This window comes from Mastomys coucha, unplaced genomic scaffold (genome assembly GCF_008632895.1).
Source record: "Mastomys coucha isolate ucsf_1 unplaced genomic scaffold, UCSF_Mcou_1 pScaffold14, whole genome shotgun sequence".
NCBI lineage: Eukaryota > Metazoa > Chordata > Mammalia > Rodentia > Muridae > Mastomys > Mastomys coucha.
Genome location: NW_022196896.1, coordinates 22,029,452 through 22,044,838, shown reverse-complemented (window position 1 = coordinate 22,044,838; position 15,387 = coordinate 22,029,452). Strand labels below are relative to the sequence as shown.

Genomic DNA, 15,387 nt, shown 5'->3' with positions numbered 1-15,387 from the left:
TCCTGAATCAGCAATGGCAGGTTGATCCAGAAGAAATCATGAGACTCTGCCACCCAGTGCAGGAAGCCACAGGAATACGACCAGAAGCTCTTTGGTGTGTTTTTCTCTGTGAAGTCATGACAAACTCTGACCAGCAACAAGTGGCAAGGCGAACAAATACCACACAGTGCCGTCCTCTGTCTGTTGGGTTGTACTTATAACCCAGTGTCGTCCTGTCTGTTGGGTTATATTTATACCCCTTTTAAACATTAAAATGCTTGCTCAAGTATCTGCTCCTGCTAAACATCACATGCTCTTTTCCCAGGCTGCTTTTAGAAAAACACCACTTGTCTGTCCTCAGCAAAAATATCTTTTCACATGTTTGCTTCAGCAGAAACAGTCTCTCATAAGACAGTTTCTAGAAAAGTACCACATGACACAACTGAGTCTTCAAAGAGAACAGAAATTTTTACTTCAATGTCCACTGGCTTGTTTCATAGGTGATTCTAAATCTTGTATATTTGACATTCAGTGTTTATTATCATACATAGTACTTTCTAGGCCAGCCTGGGCTGCAGTATAGTGAAATCTTATCATAAACAAACAAAAATCTCTCTTAATTATAACATATAAACACAAATTTCTCAGAGAAACTTGAGACTGAAGCATGCCTGAGACATATCCTACATGCCAACAGTATTGTCACAAGGCTTAATTACACATAAAATTGACTGTTTAGTTGTTTTTTAGTTTTGTTTTGTTTTTGACATAATGTCTTATGATGTAACCCAGTTTGGCCTTGAATTTTCTGTGCATCTAAAGCTGATTTTGACCTGTCTTCCCTTCCCATACCCTGGAATTACAGGTGTATGCCACCACATTGGACTAGCACTTCAAGTTCCTAAAACATCACTGACTATTAAGGCACTGTAGTGTTACTGTGTTGAAATTGTATCCTTCTAAGAAGACAAAACTACTTTTAGCCAAATCAATGTGCTATCTTAGTTACTTAGCTATGACCATTTATCTTCTTATTACAATGACAAAATATCTGGCAGAAGCAACTTAATGGGAAAAAGGGTTATGATATCTATATCTATCTATCTATCTATCTATATATATATATATATGTAGTATATATACAGACAGCATATGATTGTATATATGTGTATATATATGTATATGTGTATATATGTATATGTGTATATATGTATGTATCTATATCTATATCTGCTTGTCTACAGGGTTACAACTGTCTTCTGGAGAATAAATGAAATCTCCTGGAGATGAAGGTAAAGCTATTTGTTCTAGACTTCACAGAGTTCCATCCTCAAAAACTGTTCAGCCCAACCAGCTTATTGCAATTTCTGAGTTTGATGTAATAAAACAGCAGTCAAATGTTATCTTTATTGTGAAATCTAAGCCTTGTTTCCTTGAGCCCAGTTATCGTCCTCAAGATGCCTTAATATGCACTTCCAAAAGATTGCGGAAGCCCTTAAGCCTGTTATAGCATCCTAGAAGTTTTACATAAAACACAGAGATCATACAATGAGAATTCAACATGGAGCTGTAAGGCAAGTGTGTAAACACTTTAATGAGTTGAAAATATGAACACAACCCAGCTCACTACACTCTCCTTTTAATTTGGTGATACTTACTTCCCAAGTCTCCTTCAACAGGAAAAAAGCAAAGCCCAGTCAAGAATATGAAAGATCTATGTGATGAGCAGTTAATGTACATATTCTATATATCTCATTTGTCACAAATAACCCACCCCATTATCACTGATTTTAAAACTAGTTAGATAAATGATGTGCAAACAGATTTCTCTAGCTTAACTAATATCACCACTCAGAGGTGCAGATACAATATAATTTTACCAATATTTCCATCACAAAGGAAAAAGACAATGATGAAAGTCTGCAAAGTAGAGCAAAATTTTATATCCCGCACATGCCAGAGAAAGCAGTTATAAAGTTTGCAATAACATAATTAATGTAAATATGAGTATACTTCACATTTCATAAGAAGTGACTAAAATTATACTACTCAGGTAGACTACTAAAGTTCATATTAAACTTTTTTCTCTAATTATAGCACCTCATGAATAACTATCTTTAACCTTAACCTTCCCTTATTTTTGTAACAGGAAATGTCATTTGTAGCTGCAATAGGTCATTCTATAATGCCCCTAATCAAGAATACCTCCCTGCACTGATTATGACTGTGTGTGTGACATTGTCATGCCTTCTATCAAGAGACTGGTTTTATCCTTCTGCTACTTGAATGTACTCTTAATATACATAATAAACAAAAGAATATGGCACATGTAACTGCATACATGGTCTAGAACATTAGATTTAAGAGGCTAAGCTGCATCTATTAATTGCCGTCCTGGTACCCCACCTCAAATTTGAAGGGGGAAGTTAGGATAGCCATGACTTCTGATAGTGTACCCTAGCTGAGCCAATAGTCATATGCTGAATGCATCTACAGTTGAGACTGCAAAGCTAACTACTGACCCTCAAGACAGTGTATAGTAATACACTATTATTTTAATCTACTATGTTTTAGGATAATAGATTCTTACAAAGCAATCTATAAACATAATCTGCTACTAAAAGTTCCAAGTAACACAGGGCATCAATGGAAATTGGTATCAAAAGTAAAGTGCAAACAAGCATAAATGTTACCAAACTGGTACTTTTGTAATAAAATCTATAATATATGAAACACTGGTTATAGTAGGCAGCAGCCAGTAGTGTAAGGAATGGACAACAGATAGTAACACCAGGAGATCAGTGGGAAAAATTGCTACAGAGACTAACGATAAGATGGCCAGTTAACTATTGCTTGTGGTTGAAAATAGAAAATGTGTACCATAGTAAGAGTCAAGATTTTAAACTCTACTAAATACAAAACAAACAAAAAGACTTTATATATTTATGTTCATTTAAGAAAATACTAGTAGTGATATATTATTTTGAAGTATAAAGTTAATATTTTTGGAGTTATTTAAAATTTATATTGAGAAAAACGTATGTATTTTGAGTATTGCTGTAGATAAACATCTACATAAGACTGTTAAATTGATTGTTGTTTTATATCAAACAACTTTTATAATACTTATTTTTATTGTTATAATATTTTATAAATTTTAAGAAATATGACAAAAAAGATATTGTAGGTATTGAAGGAGGGTCTCTGGGAGTAGTAGGCATACAAGAGGAAAACAAGAATGTGATTTAATTCTATTTACATAAAATATGTTTTTAAATGTTAACAAATTCAGATAAATTGAAATCATGTAACTTTCCTCATCATAATGAAATAAAAGTTTAAAAAAAAAGAAAAAAAATAGAAAATGTATCAGATGAACTTGCTGATTTTACTAAAAAAACTACCATGAAGAATAATAAAGGTGGTAATTTGCTTTTTTGTGAAGTGGCATTTGATAAAATATTGTAAGAGAAAAAGTTGCCTTTTCTATTGGTGTCCCCAAATTACCGGAAATAGAGCAGCTTAAATAAAACAGTTTTGTTACTGTAAGTTAAAGTCCAACATGCTCTGTTGGGTAAACACAAGGTGTTTCGAGGGCTAAGGTGAAACCTCATTCCTTGCTTACTGGTACCTTGCTAACTCCAGTTCTTTGTGAGCATAGACTCTGTGTGCTTGCTGTCATTAGTTGAAGGCAATCCTAACTTGCAAAGGCTACCCTTATTCTTCAGTCTTCTCCCATTTTCTAAGCTCGCAGGGATAGGCTGTGTTCTCTTCACTTTTCACAGCTCTCGGGAATCTGGCCATGGCTGGAAAAGATGCTTAGCCTTTAGAGACTCATGTGGTTAAACTTGGCCTGGAGGGGCCATTCAGATCAGACTTCTTGTCTGTAGGTCTGTACCATATAACCAGATTTGCAAAGTGCCCTTTGCTTCATGAGATAAAGCAGATACAAGCTCTTGGGGGCGTTGACTGTAGATGTCTTTGGCACTATTTTTGTCTACCACTGAAGTGAACTGAAGGAGAAACATTTGTAAGACACTTTAAAGGAAATATATAGGGTCCAAAACAATCTTTCAACTATTAGCAATGGGGATGAAGGCCTCAGGATAAAATTCATATGTAGGGTGACCTCCAAGAAACTTAGAGAGTGACATAAAAAATTTCCTTATCTATACAAAAATTTGATGTAACTATTCCTTTCCTCCCATCTACTTTGTTCACAGAAATAACAACCCTAAGACTTCATTGCTATGAACAAATGCCTAAGCCAATAACCATGGCTCTGTTCCCTGACTAGCTCATATTGCAATAATCCAGTTTATTCCTTTCCTAGTTCCTCTACTTGTTAGTTGCCTCTCTATCCGGATGAATCTCTTGAGCCTATTTCCCAGAATTCCTTTCTCTCTCTTCTGGAACTGCCACCACCTATTTCCTGCTTCAGCTCATTGGCCATAAGCTTTTTTATTAACATGTGTTATGCCCAAAAAGTAAATAATAGATTCTCTCTACAATTTATTTTGCTTACTTTTCTATTCTTATGATAAAATATCATGACAGAAGCAACCTAAGGATAAAGAGTTAATTTTGGTTTAGTGTTCTGGGATATGTCATGTACAGAAAGCCATGACAGTGGGCAGGAAAGACATGGTATCAGAAGAAGGCTGGACAAATTACTTCCACTCAGAAGGCAAAGATTGACTAAGAAGAGAGGATGGGCTATAAAGTTAGACCCATAGTGGTGAGCTTGAGTATTGCCCTGCTTTGAAATTTTCTCTGACAAGCAAAATAGTCCCTTATGCCTGAGCATTAAACGTCCCTCTGGTTCTCACGACAGGTCAGCAGGAATAGCCTACATCACTTCTTGAATGAGTCTTTTTTGCTGTCTGAAACCTCAGGACCAGCCTTCTACCATTTACCGTCTTTGCAGCCATTAGGGCTTTCAAATTGCAATGAGAATAGCCCGTTAAACTCTGTTGACAGCATTTAAGGACTTTTTCTTCTTAGCCTGAAGTTCCAAAGTCTACTGTATTTCTTCTGCAAACAAGTTCTGAAGAAGTCAGCTCAGCAGTTAGAAAATTCCACCAGACCTTCCTCCCTTCCCTGCCGCCCTCTGCCCCTTTCTGAAAGAGACAGGTCAGAGAGCTCATAGGCCAGAAGGGAGAGGTTGAGTAAGCCCCTACTACCTCATTTCCTAAAGACCAATCAGTTTAAAGGTTGCACTGTTCCGCCAATCATATTGGACCTAGTTGCTGATGCTCTGTTCTGCCCCTGGAAAGCATATAAAAACTAGCTGAACAGTGCCTGGGGTCTCCTTTGGGTCTGGGACGACCCCAGTGCACTGGAATAATAAATTCCTCTTGCTTTTTGCATTGATCCTGGCTCCACGTGGTTCACTCAGGGGGTCCCAGGTAGGCTAAGGCTCTCCAGAATCTTACAGTTCCAAAGCCTAAAAAACCCACATATTCAGGTTTATCACAACAATGATCCCACTTTCCACAATACTTTCTTGTATTGAGATACTTTTCTCCTTCTTGTGACAAACTGTCTGACAAGAAGCAACCTAAAGGAGAGAGTGGTTACTTTGTTACATGTCAAGGGGATGCAGACTATCAGGATAAGGAAGGCATGACAACGGGTACAGGAGGCTTCCAGTCACATTGCATTGAAGTCGGGAAGCAGAGGATGTGGGGTCCCTAAAGGCATCATGACCAGTAAGTAACATAAGGATTCATGAAGAGGCAAGAAGGAAGAGTCAGTTCAGCCTGAGTTAGCCAGGCTGGATTAAACTTTTGGAGTCTAATGTCAGGAGATTTATTACCAGCATATTTAAACAGTACAACTTGAGGGGAAACTTTTTTCCTGGTGTAATACAATTCCTGGTGCACGAGGAGGCACAATTACATTTGAACTCAGCCCGAAGTACATGCCATTTCTTCCAAGAAGATGGTTTCTAGAGATAGGCTATGTGTATTGGCTTAAGGGCCCAGGGAAGGATCTGGCCTGGTCTCTGTCAAACTGATAACACAGAGGTCATTTGGGCTACTAGCCACCTCCAGTCCTTGGAAGTGCTTGGGGGAGCTCCTAACTATACAGATGAGGGAAGAGTCATTTAGGCTATTTGCCACTTCTGGTCCTGTTTGTGGAAGCTTGCTATGGTCTGGCTCTACAGAGAACACAAATCACCAGGCTGTTATTTGCCTCCAATTCCCAGCCTTCAGGATAGGAAAAAACAGGTTATGCAGCCTTTTCCTTTCAAAGGACAATCCTGCATGTTTAACATTCCTGGTTTCCCTGGTGATCTGTGCGAGCAAGGATCTCTTCTTGCTTCCAACAAGAAGGTGAACAGGAAATAGAATGGGTTTATAAAACATCAAGTTCTACCCCCAGTGACTCAGTCTTACAACAAAGTGCCACCTCCTAAATATGCAACAACATTCTCAAAAACACCACCAGCCGGGAACACAAGCTTAGAGAGGCTATTTTACATTCAATGAAATTATATACATATGGACTTAAAGAGACAGTATCAAATGTAAAGAGGCCTTTGTGATTCCAACTCTCTTTTGGCAGAAGGCAGGCTGAAAAAGCTACTCAGCTGTCAACAAGAAGCACATCTTACAGAAAAGCATGGATTCAGTGGGAGGCCAAGAGTGAGGGGAAGCAGTAGACAGAAAATGGAATACCTGAACAAGCAGAATTGTATCCTAGTGAAGGAGAATCCTGTACTGTTATACGAAAGCGACCAGTAACTTGTTCCCCAGTATGTTTCAGAATTCTGTTCTATCCAAGGGGCTGAACATGTGGAATCATATCAAAGAGCTCTGTATGGACCTGAATTTGGCTTAGGTGACACAACGTACAAAGTAGATTTGAGTAATTTTTTTTAGTTTATTTTCTGTTGCTAAAACAGAGTACCACAAACTGAAAAACTGATGCCAAACAAACAAACCAACAAAAACAAAAAGCAAAAACAAAACAAAACAAAACAAAAAGCAAAACGTTTACTTTGGCTCATGTTTTTGAGGTGAGAAGTTGAGGGCCTGCCATGGTGCAGATTACCTTGCTGGTGGGGACTTACAGAGGTCTAAGAAATGGCACAAAGTATCAAATAGGTCACATGCAATAATAGACAGAGCTAAACTAGTTTGTATGGCAGATCCAATCTGGAGATGGCACTAACTCCTTAATTCATAAGTGGATTCTTGCATAACGTCTTAAATGTTTCACTGTTTCCATGTCTATAACCTTGCAAAGGGGACTAATGCATTCTCCATGTTAGTTTCTTTAAGGACTTTCAAAACATACTATGGACACAGCAAAATTTCATAAGTTGGAATCTAATTGTCTTTTCCTAAAGTGGGACACAGACCATTGTTAAAAAAAAAAAGGGTAAACAGTTATATAACTGTATAATTGCTTTCAACAATCCTGTCTTCTTATGTTTCCTGCCCCTTTGTGATGTGATTGCTGGTCCTCCCACCAAGAAACAGTGCCTGTTCCTCCACTGGCCTTGTAACTTCAAAGAGGAAGAGAGATCACTAGATGTACAACTGAGAGCCAAAGGTAGGCTTCGAAAGCAACTGACAGCCAAAGTAAGTTGTAAAAGTGACAGTATTTGAAACTCTGCACTCTCACTTTGGCTTCCTTTTGGAGTAGAGCTTTGTTGTTGTTTGTTTTTTGTTTTTCGAGACAGGGTTTCTCTGTATAGCCCTGGCTGTCCTGAACTCACTCTGTAGACCAGGCTGGCCTCGAACTCAGAAATCTGCCTACCTCTCCCTCCCAAGTGCTGGGATTAAAGGCTTGAACCACTACTGCCAAACAGAGTAGAGCTTAAATACCAGGAGGCACATGAGAATTGTGAGGAAATGTCCAACCGTCTCAGATGTCCCAGCTGAAACCAGCTATAAGCAAACTTTCCGACTGAGTTTAGCTGGCAAAGTTGATGCAAGTCTGACCAAATAGTCACTCAATCAACCTACAGACAATCATGAACAACCAGTCAACATTGTGTAAAGCAACTGGCTTTGGATGTGGTTTGTTATGTAGCAATCTAATTACATTATATGTCACATTGCTCGTGTGAACAAAACCTCTTATTATAACTGATGTATTAGCTTCTCTTGTGGACAAAGATGTCAGCTGTCATAAAAATGAAATATCATGAATTTACAAGTGTTACTTAACCTTTATTGAGTAACCATAAACCATGGTGTTATCATGAAACTAGAATGAAGTGATGCTCATCTAAAAGATTTTTTTTTTGTCTGAGTTGGTATTACTGTAAATGCAACCTCCATAGATCTACTATCTTTTACAGTGAAGGAGTAACTGCCATTAGCTTCAAATAAGTGTTAAGTTGAATGGGGAAGCCATATCACAAAGTAAAGAAAAAGAACCTTCTGGATTGATTTATGGTGAAGTAAAAGGGGAAAAATTCTTTTATCGTATCACTTCTATAGGTAAAACTATAGTTGTAGAGACACATTGCAACAATAAAAACATATTGTTAAGTTAAATGGCAATACTGTCATCTTCATTAAAAAGTTATGAAAGGTCTCAAGGATGGCTCAACATTTAAGAGCCCATACTACTCTTGCAATGGATCCAAGTTCTATTTCCTGTCAGGTGGATCACAGCTGCCGATAACTCCAGCTTCAGGGGACCCAATGCTTCCAGCCTCTGTGAGCACTTGCCCACACATGCACATATACCCATGCAATACAGGATTGTTTTTTTAAGTCATGAAATGATCTAGGCACTTGTATACACTTGTAGCCTCTGATACTTTAAAGTCTGAGACAGGTTACAGAAGGATTGCTTGATTCCAAGAGGTCTCAGCCAGCTTATGCAATACAGGGAACACCCCCACTCTTACCCTAAGATAGGATCTCATCATAGTCCAGGCTGGCCTGGAACTTGTTATGTAGTTGAGGCTGGCTTTGAACTTCTTTCTGTTCCTGCTTGCCTCCATCTTCTAAGTGTTGAGATTACAGCAATGCACCATCTCACTCAGTTTATGGCATAAACCCAGGGCCTTGTGCATGGTAAGTAAGGACTCTATCAACTAAGCTATATCCCAAGATTTACTTTTTCATACTGAAGACTTTTATTAAGACTGTGGGATTATACAGTATTTGTTTATTCAATCATTTCCTTATTTGTCTGGCAAATAGAATATGCTTGTTAAAGTGCTGTATATTATATTAGACACTGGAGATATATTGTGAATAAAATATACAGCTGCTTCCTCCTCAAGGACTAGATTTCATAGTACCAGGGTTGCCAAATTGGGAGAAACAATGAATAGCCCTACTTAGAAGTGACATCTAGGGACCACAACAATGACTGGCACAGTAAGATGTTCCAAAAAGTGTAATTGTGGTGCTCATATCTTGGTTGTAAGCTGTTGTGAGTAGTTCCTACTACCCTGTTTTAAGCTCTGGGTAGACAGCTCTACCAGCCCCTGCCCAGAGAATATTGGATCCGAGGATGAAAAACACAGATACATGCGTAGATCAATTTCAATCTGCCTTATTGGCTCAATTGCTGGGTGCTTTTAATCTCCTGTGACTATTGCGCCCTTCCCAATACTCTTAGCTCAGCACCTCTTAATCTACCCTTAGCTTAGTGTCCCAGATACCTTCTCCTTGTTCAACAACCCAAAACTACCTTCATCTTAGTTGTATTTCTAATCTCCCACCTGGGAAAGTGGCCTATGGCCATTCTGCTCTACATCTCACATGGTTAAACGTTTTTCCCTCTGAAGTATGGCAAAACCCCCCATCTTCTTTTTTTGTCTCTTAGCGTGCCTGCAGGGACCCAGCAATTGGCCCCAGCATCTTTAATGATCTATCAAGAACCAATTGGGGAATAGGACCTTAAGATCAGAACCACCTCCTACAGTAAGCATTAGAAATATGACTGTACTAAAGGTCCATTTAACAACAGGGAAATCATGCCTGCTACTGGAAACCTAACCAACTACTTTTGGCTAGTGAGGGCATGGATCTCAGTGGAGAATATGCAAGCTCTACTTTTTAGACCAGTCTCATTACAAACTTTATTCTAAATACTAATCCTTATACCCGTAGGTGAGTGTAATTCTCATCCCTCATCAAAGAAACTTCTCTTTGCAGGAGACAGAGACCATTGCAGAAAACCACAAATGGTCAAAATATAGAGCATGGATAGTGGAGTGCCCAGCCCAGAGGGCTACAACTGCAACATAACCTCTGTACCCCAAGCTCAGGGACTATGGTGGTTAGCATAGGAATGGCCCCCATAGACTTGTGTGTTTGAATGCTTGGCTCATAGGGAGCTGCACAATTAGGACGTGCCAAGTCTTTCTGGTATGACGTTGTTAGAAGAAGTGTGTCACTGGGAGGAGTGGATTTTAAGGTCTTGTATGCTCAAGTTCTGCCCAATGTGGAAGCTAGTCTCCTTCTGCTGCCTACAGATCAATATGTAGACCTCTCAGCTCCTTCTCCAGTGCCATGTCTGCCTACACGCTGCTGCCAGACTTCTCACCATGATGATAACAGACTGAACCTCTAAAACCATAAGCCAGCCCCAATTAATGTTTTCCTGTATTAGAGTTGCCTTGGCCATGGTGTCTCTTCACAGCAATAAAAACCATAACTAAGACAGGAAACATGTCAGAAGAGGGGGTAGGGAAATTGCAGGACCCAGAGGACCAGTGAAATTATATCTCTTAGAAATGACAGGGAAGCTACCCCCAAGATTCCTCATCAATATATCTGCCTAAATAAGACGCAAACAATGACAACAGTAATAGACATACTAAATCAGAAGGGGAAAATCTCAAAGGGCCCTATTCCTGGACAAAGAATTATAGTCAAAGACAAGAGGGAGAATTAGTCTTCCTCAGGAATTAGCCACTAACTGGTTATATAATACCAACTGATAGGTCCTGAAATTGTGTACATACAAACAACAACAACATACTCAGCTGGTTGTATTGATATATTTTTGCATATATATTCAATAATAATAATAATCAAATAATAAGGGGCCATGAATCTGAAAGGGAGTCAGGGAGTGTGTGGGAGGGCTTGAAGGAGGAAAGGAGAGGGAGAATGAGGTAATTATAACTTTAAAAAGGACTCTCCCCAAAAGATATTTGTTTTCTGACCTCATCTGTCAATTGGAGATAGAGAGTAGGAGGATAATGCAACTGTAAATATACCATTAAAAAGGAGTTGGGGGCGGCATGACAGAATATGAGATTTACTGTCAGCTTTGCCTCACTACAAACAAATACACAAGGCACAGATGTTAGTTAGCTTATTCTGGCAACTCAAATACAAGGTATTAGTTGTCCTCTGATGAGAGCTGCAGATGGCAATGGGAAAATCAACTGTGGGAGTAGCTGCCTCTCATCACACAGGAAGCAATGTGTGGAGACCTAAAGGTTATAAGTCAGCAATGCAATTTCTCTTAAGGGTGTACACCTTTGACCACCCAAAGGCTCCTCCTCTGAACCCTTGAGAACACCTCCCAATACTTTTCTGTGGAGGAACCAGTCTTTTACATACAAGCCTTTGTAGGACCATCCAAACCATAACTAGGATTAAAGGGTTCTGTGGATTAGTTCTGAAGCTTTCTTCAACTCACCAGTCTTTAGTCTTATCTCTGTGAGGTACTGGCACTCATTTTTCAAGGGATAAGCTATTCCCCCCTCCCCCCGGGTGTGCTACATCTTGAGTGTTCAAATCTCAGGCTACTGGAGACCCATCTAAGTTCTCATAGGGATCACATTATAATAAGATCCTTATATTGCATTACATCTTCCTGTTACTGGCCCTCCAAAGATGCGGCATAAAAGAAGCCATTGTTCTTTATCTTCCCTTAGGGTTTCCAGTTGGTACTTTATAGATTTAGGAAAAAACAGTATGTCTTCAGAAAGCAACTTGAGGATCCTAAATGTGATTTGAGTAGTTTCGAATGTCTGCTGTTCATACAGACTGAAATGTAAGGGGCAACTTCCAGTCTCCTGAACAGCTATTTCACTATGGGACCTTTCAGCCACCTTGAGCATGGAGCCACACCCTAGATACTTGGGGACACCTGGAAAATGAGTAAATATTTCTTCTCAAGTCACTCAGATGAACCACAGCAGGAAAGGTATTATTCGCCTTGCATTTTTATTTGGTTGTGTTCCAAACTTTGGTTTTTGTTGTTGTTTTTAAATGTAAATCTCACTGGAATCAAATGGCAAAACATTAAAAAAAAAAGGTAACAAAGATGTAAATAGAAAGTCAGACAATAAGTCTGTTGAGTATTTAAAAACATTTAAAAAAATTGTCTGTCTATCTCAGTGTCTGAGTGTGTAAGTGTAGGCCGATGAAGGCATTGGATTCCATTTATTGGAGTTACAGGTGGTTTGTGAGCCACCAAATGTGGGTGCCGAGAACTGAATTTGGTATCCTAAGAAAGATCTGTGAGCACCTTAATCAGTGAGCTAGCTCTTCAGCCCAACAACCTTTAAAAAAATCTTTTGTACGAAAATGATTTAATTGTCTTACATTATACAAAAGCCTCATTATTGTAAAAACTAAAATGACAGTTTATTTTGTAAAACAGAAGTTGTAAAAGTTAACACTTATGCTTAAAGTGCCAAAAAATCAAATGTTAGCACTCTTATTGCTAAAAATAAATAAACAAATAAATAAATCAAGGAAAAGAGGAAAGCCCGATGCGCACGCACCAACATTTCTTTCTAGAGAACAGATACTTAACTATGATTCATAACAAAGAAGAAACCTCTCAGAGGAAAATGATAACCCAAGAAATAAGTTTTCTTCACCTAGCTGCAAAGTTTACCAGACAAGTTAGACTCTCCTACTTCCTGGAGGAGCTGAACTTGATTGCTCCAGTTTCCCCTGTAATCAAGTACAGGCCTTTCAGGGCCTCTCAAAGCTGCTCTTTATCCTCCGTTCCCTTCGTTTAAAAAAGATTCCTCACCCTCTCTTTCCCTTTGCCCCTCCTCTTGCTTACTTGATCTCTTCCCCTCCCCCACTTCCGAATCGGTCCTCCCGTTCCCCCCCCACCCCCTTCTCAGACTGGCTGGATTTCCCTCCACACTTCTTCCCTTCCTCCTCCTCCTCCCGGGCTCTTTCTTTCCTCTCCAGTCCCCTCCCCCAGCATGCCTCCCGGCGTTCTTCCCTTCCCCCCGCCTCGCGGTCCCGCACCCTCCCCTCCCCCGCCTCCTGCCTTGTGACACATCCTGGGCCCTCCCGGAGGCCGTAGCAGCGGCGCGGCTGCATTGCTGGCCACCCCCTCCTCCCTAGCCGCAACCCAGCTCTACCCGCGGCCCGCCGCGCTGTCGCTGCAGTCATGGCTGCTGACGGGGTGGACGAACGTTCGCCTCTGCTGTCAGCATCCCATTCGGGAAATGTCACTCCCACAGCCCCGCCGTACTTGCAAGAAAGCAGCCCAAGAGGTAAGGCCGGCATAGACCTTTCTGCTTCTCCCAGAAACGTCTGGAAGGATGAATGCCTGCCGGGGAGCTCTAGCGCGGAGGCGGAGGAGAGCTTCTCCCTTGGGCTGGGGGAGAAGGATGCTTGACTGTTGCCTTCCCAGGCGGCGCCTGCCTTCCCGAAAGCCTCCCTGCAGGGTTTCGCTGCTGCCGCTGCTTGTGGTGTGGAGAGTGTGTGCTTGAACACTCCTTTCCCAGCTTCAGGATCTGACATGAATTTCCCAAGCTCCGTGCTGCTGTTTCTAAAGCAGCCCCTGAGTGCAGCTGGGCGGTGGTGCAGATCCTTCAGTCATTCACAAGTGCTTTTGGTTGCTGAAAAACACGGGGTACTGCTCACCCTGGCTTCTTGTCCTTGAGAGGACTTCCAGCAGGAAACATCTTAGTCTCTTACACTCAGCCCCCGAGTGCTAGCAGGGAAGTGCCTCACCAGAAGCAACAGAGTTAATCAATATCCCTAATATGTCTGAAATTCCTAAGCTACCGACGTTATTCCTGTTTGTGAGCAGTGTGTTTCATAGCTTCGGTGGTGAACCAAGAACCTTCAGTTAGAAAGGAAGGAGGAGTTTTTTAAATGCAAGTCTGGGTGAGGTTGAAATTAACTTCTAAAAAGTTACTCAACTTTATACTGTATATATTTTGAGCTTTGTTTTCAGTGTAGAATTAAAAAGGGATTTGAAAAAATGGTGTGGTGAAGGAAAAAAAGTCTGTTTACCAAAGGATTCCATTTATTCGAGATCTGTCTTTGTTCAAAGTCTTCGGGAGTGTTTACTACCGAAGTCTGGAAGGCGAGCCTTACAGAGATCATTAAATATGGCACGTGCAAACGTGCCTTACTTCATCTTGCTCTTTTGGCTGAATGTGAATGAAGTTTAAAACCCAAGGAGGCCAAAGTTAGTAGTGTTTTGGGAATATAAGCAGGTCACATGTCTTGTAACAACTTCTTCTAAGTTCATGTCTGAAATGGGGGGCGGGGGGGCACACTACAACAGGCTGAAGTTGTCTGGCATTTAACATTTCTTTTTAACATTTTGTAACTTGAAAATCAACATTCTGGGGCTCAATCTATAAACAGAAGCAGAACAAAGGAAAACTATGGTTAGCTGGGAGTAATTCAGAGTGATTGACAGCCTGAGAGGAAAGGGGCAAAGTCCAAGGGAACTGACGCACAGAAAACCTACAAGTTACCCTTGTTGGTCAGAAGTCACAGGAACACCAAGTAGGGGGTTTCCCTTAGTGGCTATTCGATATTAATATCGTACTAGCTAATCCTTATTCACTGGGTTCTGAATAAATGTTTTAAGTTTATTAATTTTTGTCTATGGAATAAAATATTTGATGATTTTTTTTTTAAGGGACTAAGTTTAGACTGAAGTCATGGAGATGCCTTTTCCTTCTTTTAGTCAATTTGTGGTTACAACAAACACATTGATATGTGTGTGTATACAATGTACACACATATCAATATCAATATATATATATACATATATATATATATATACATATGTATAATGTGGCCCTGCATAGACTTCATTGTTCTCTATAGATTTCCTTAATTTGATCAGATTCCTCAAACTACATAGGAAGTAGCATTTCTAACCAAGCACTGAAAAGAAGTCATTTCACTTTAAAGATCTCTTAACAACCACCTTTAAGGGTTTGTTTAACTCCTATGGCCTTACAGTAGAATAATCTTTTCAGAACCGATGGAGATATTAAAAACACTAACATCATATGGGGTAACACCTATGAAGCAAGAAACATAAATGAGAAGCAGAACCATTTTATCCACACAATGAAAGTATCTTTTCTTGATTAATAACAATTATTTGAGGAATGCACACGTTCTAAATCTTGAAAACTGTCCCATTCATTCATTCAGCAACTTTATGGGCTCCCAGGGTATGCCACAC

General features: G+C 39.9%; 1 protein-coding gene across 1 annotated transcript in view; it reads left to right on the top strand.

The window, feature by feature from the left end:
- Positions 1–13,037: 13,037 nt before the first annotated feature.
- The window catches only part of Pip4p2 (phosphatidylinositol-4,5-bisphosphate 4-phosphatase 2), a 51,802-nt gene continuing 49,452 nt past the window's right edge, over positions 13,038–15,387 (top strand). The window contains exon 1 of the mRNA XM_031366562.1: positions 13,038–13,441. Within this exon, the coding sequence (XP_031222422.1) occupies positions 13,336–13,441 (106 nt within the window). The 5' untranslated portion in view covers positions 13,038–13,335. The remainder of the gene's footprint in view (positions 13,442–15,387) is intronic.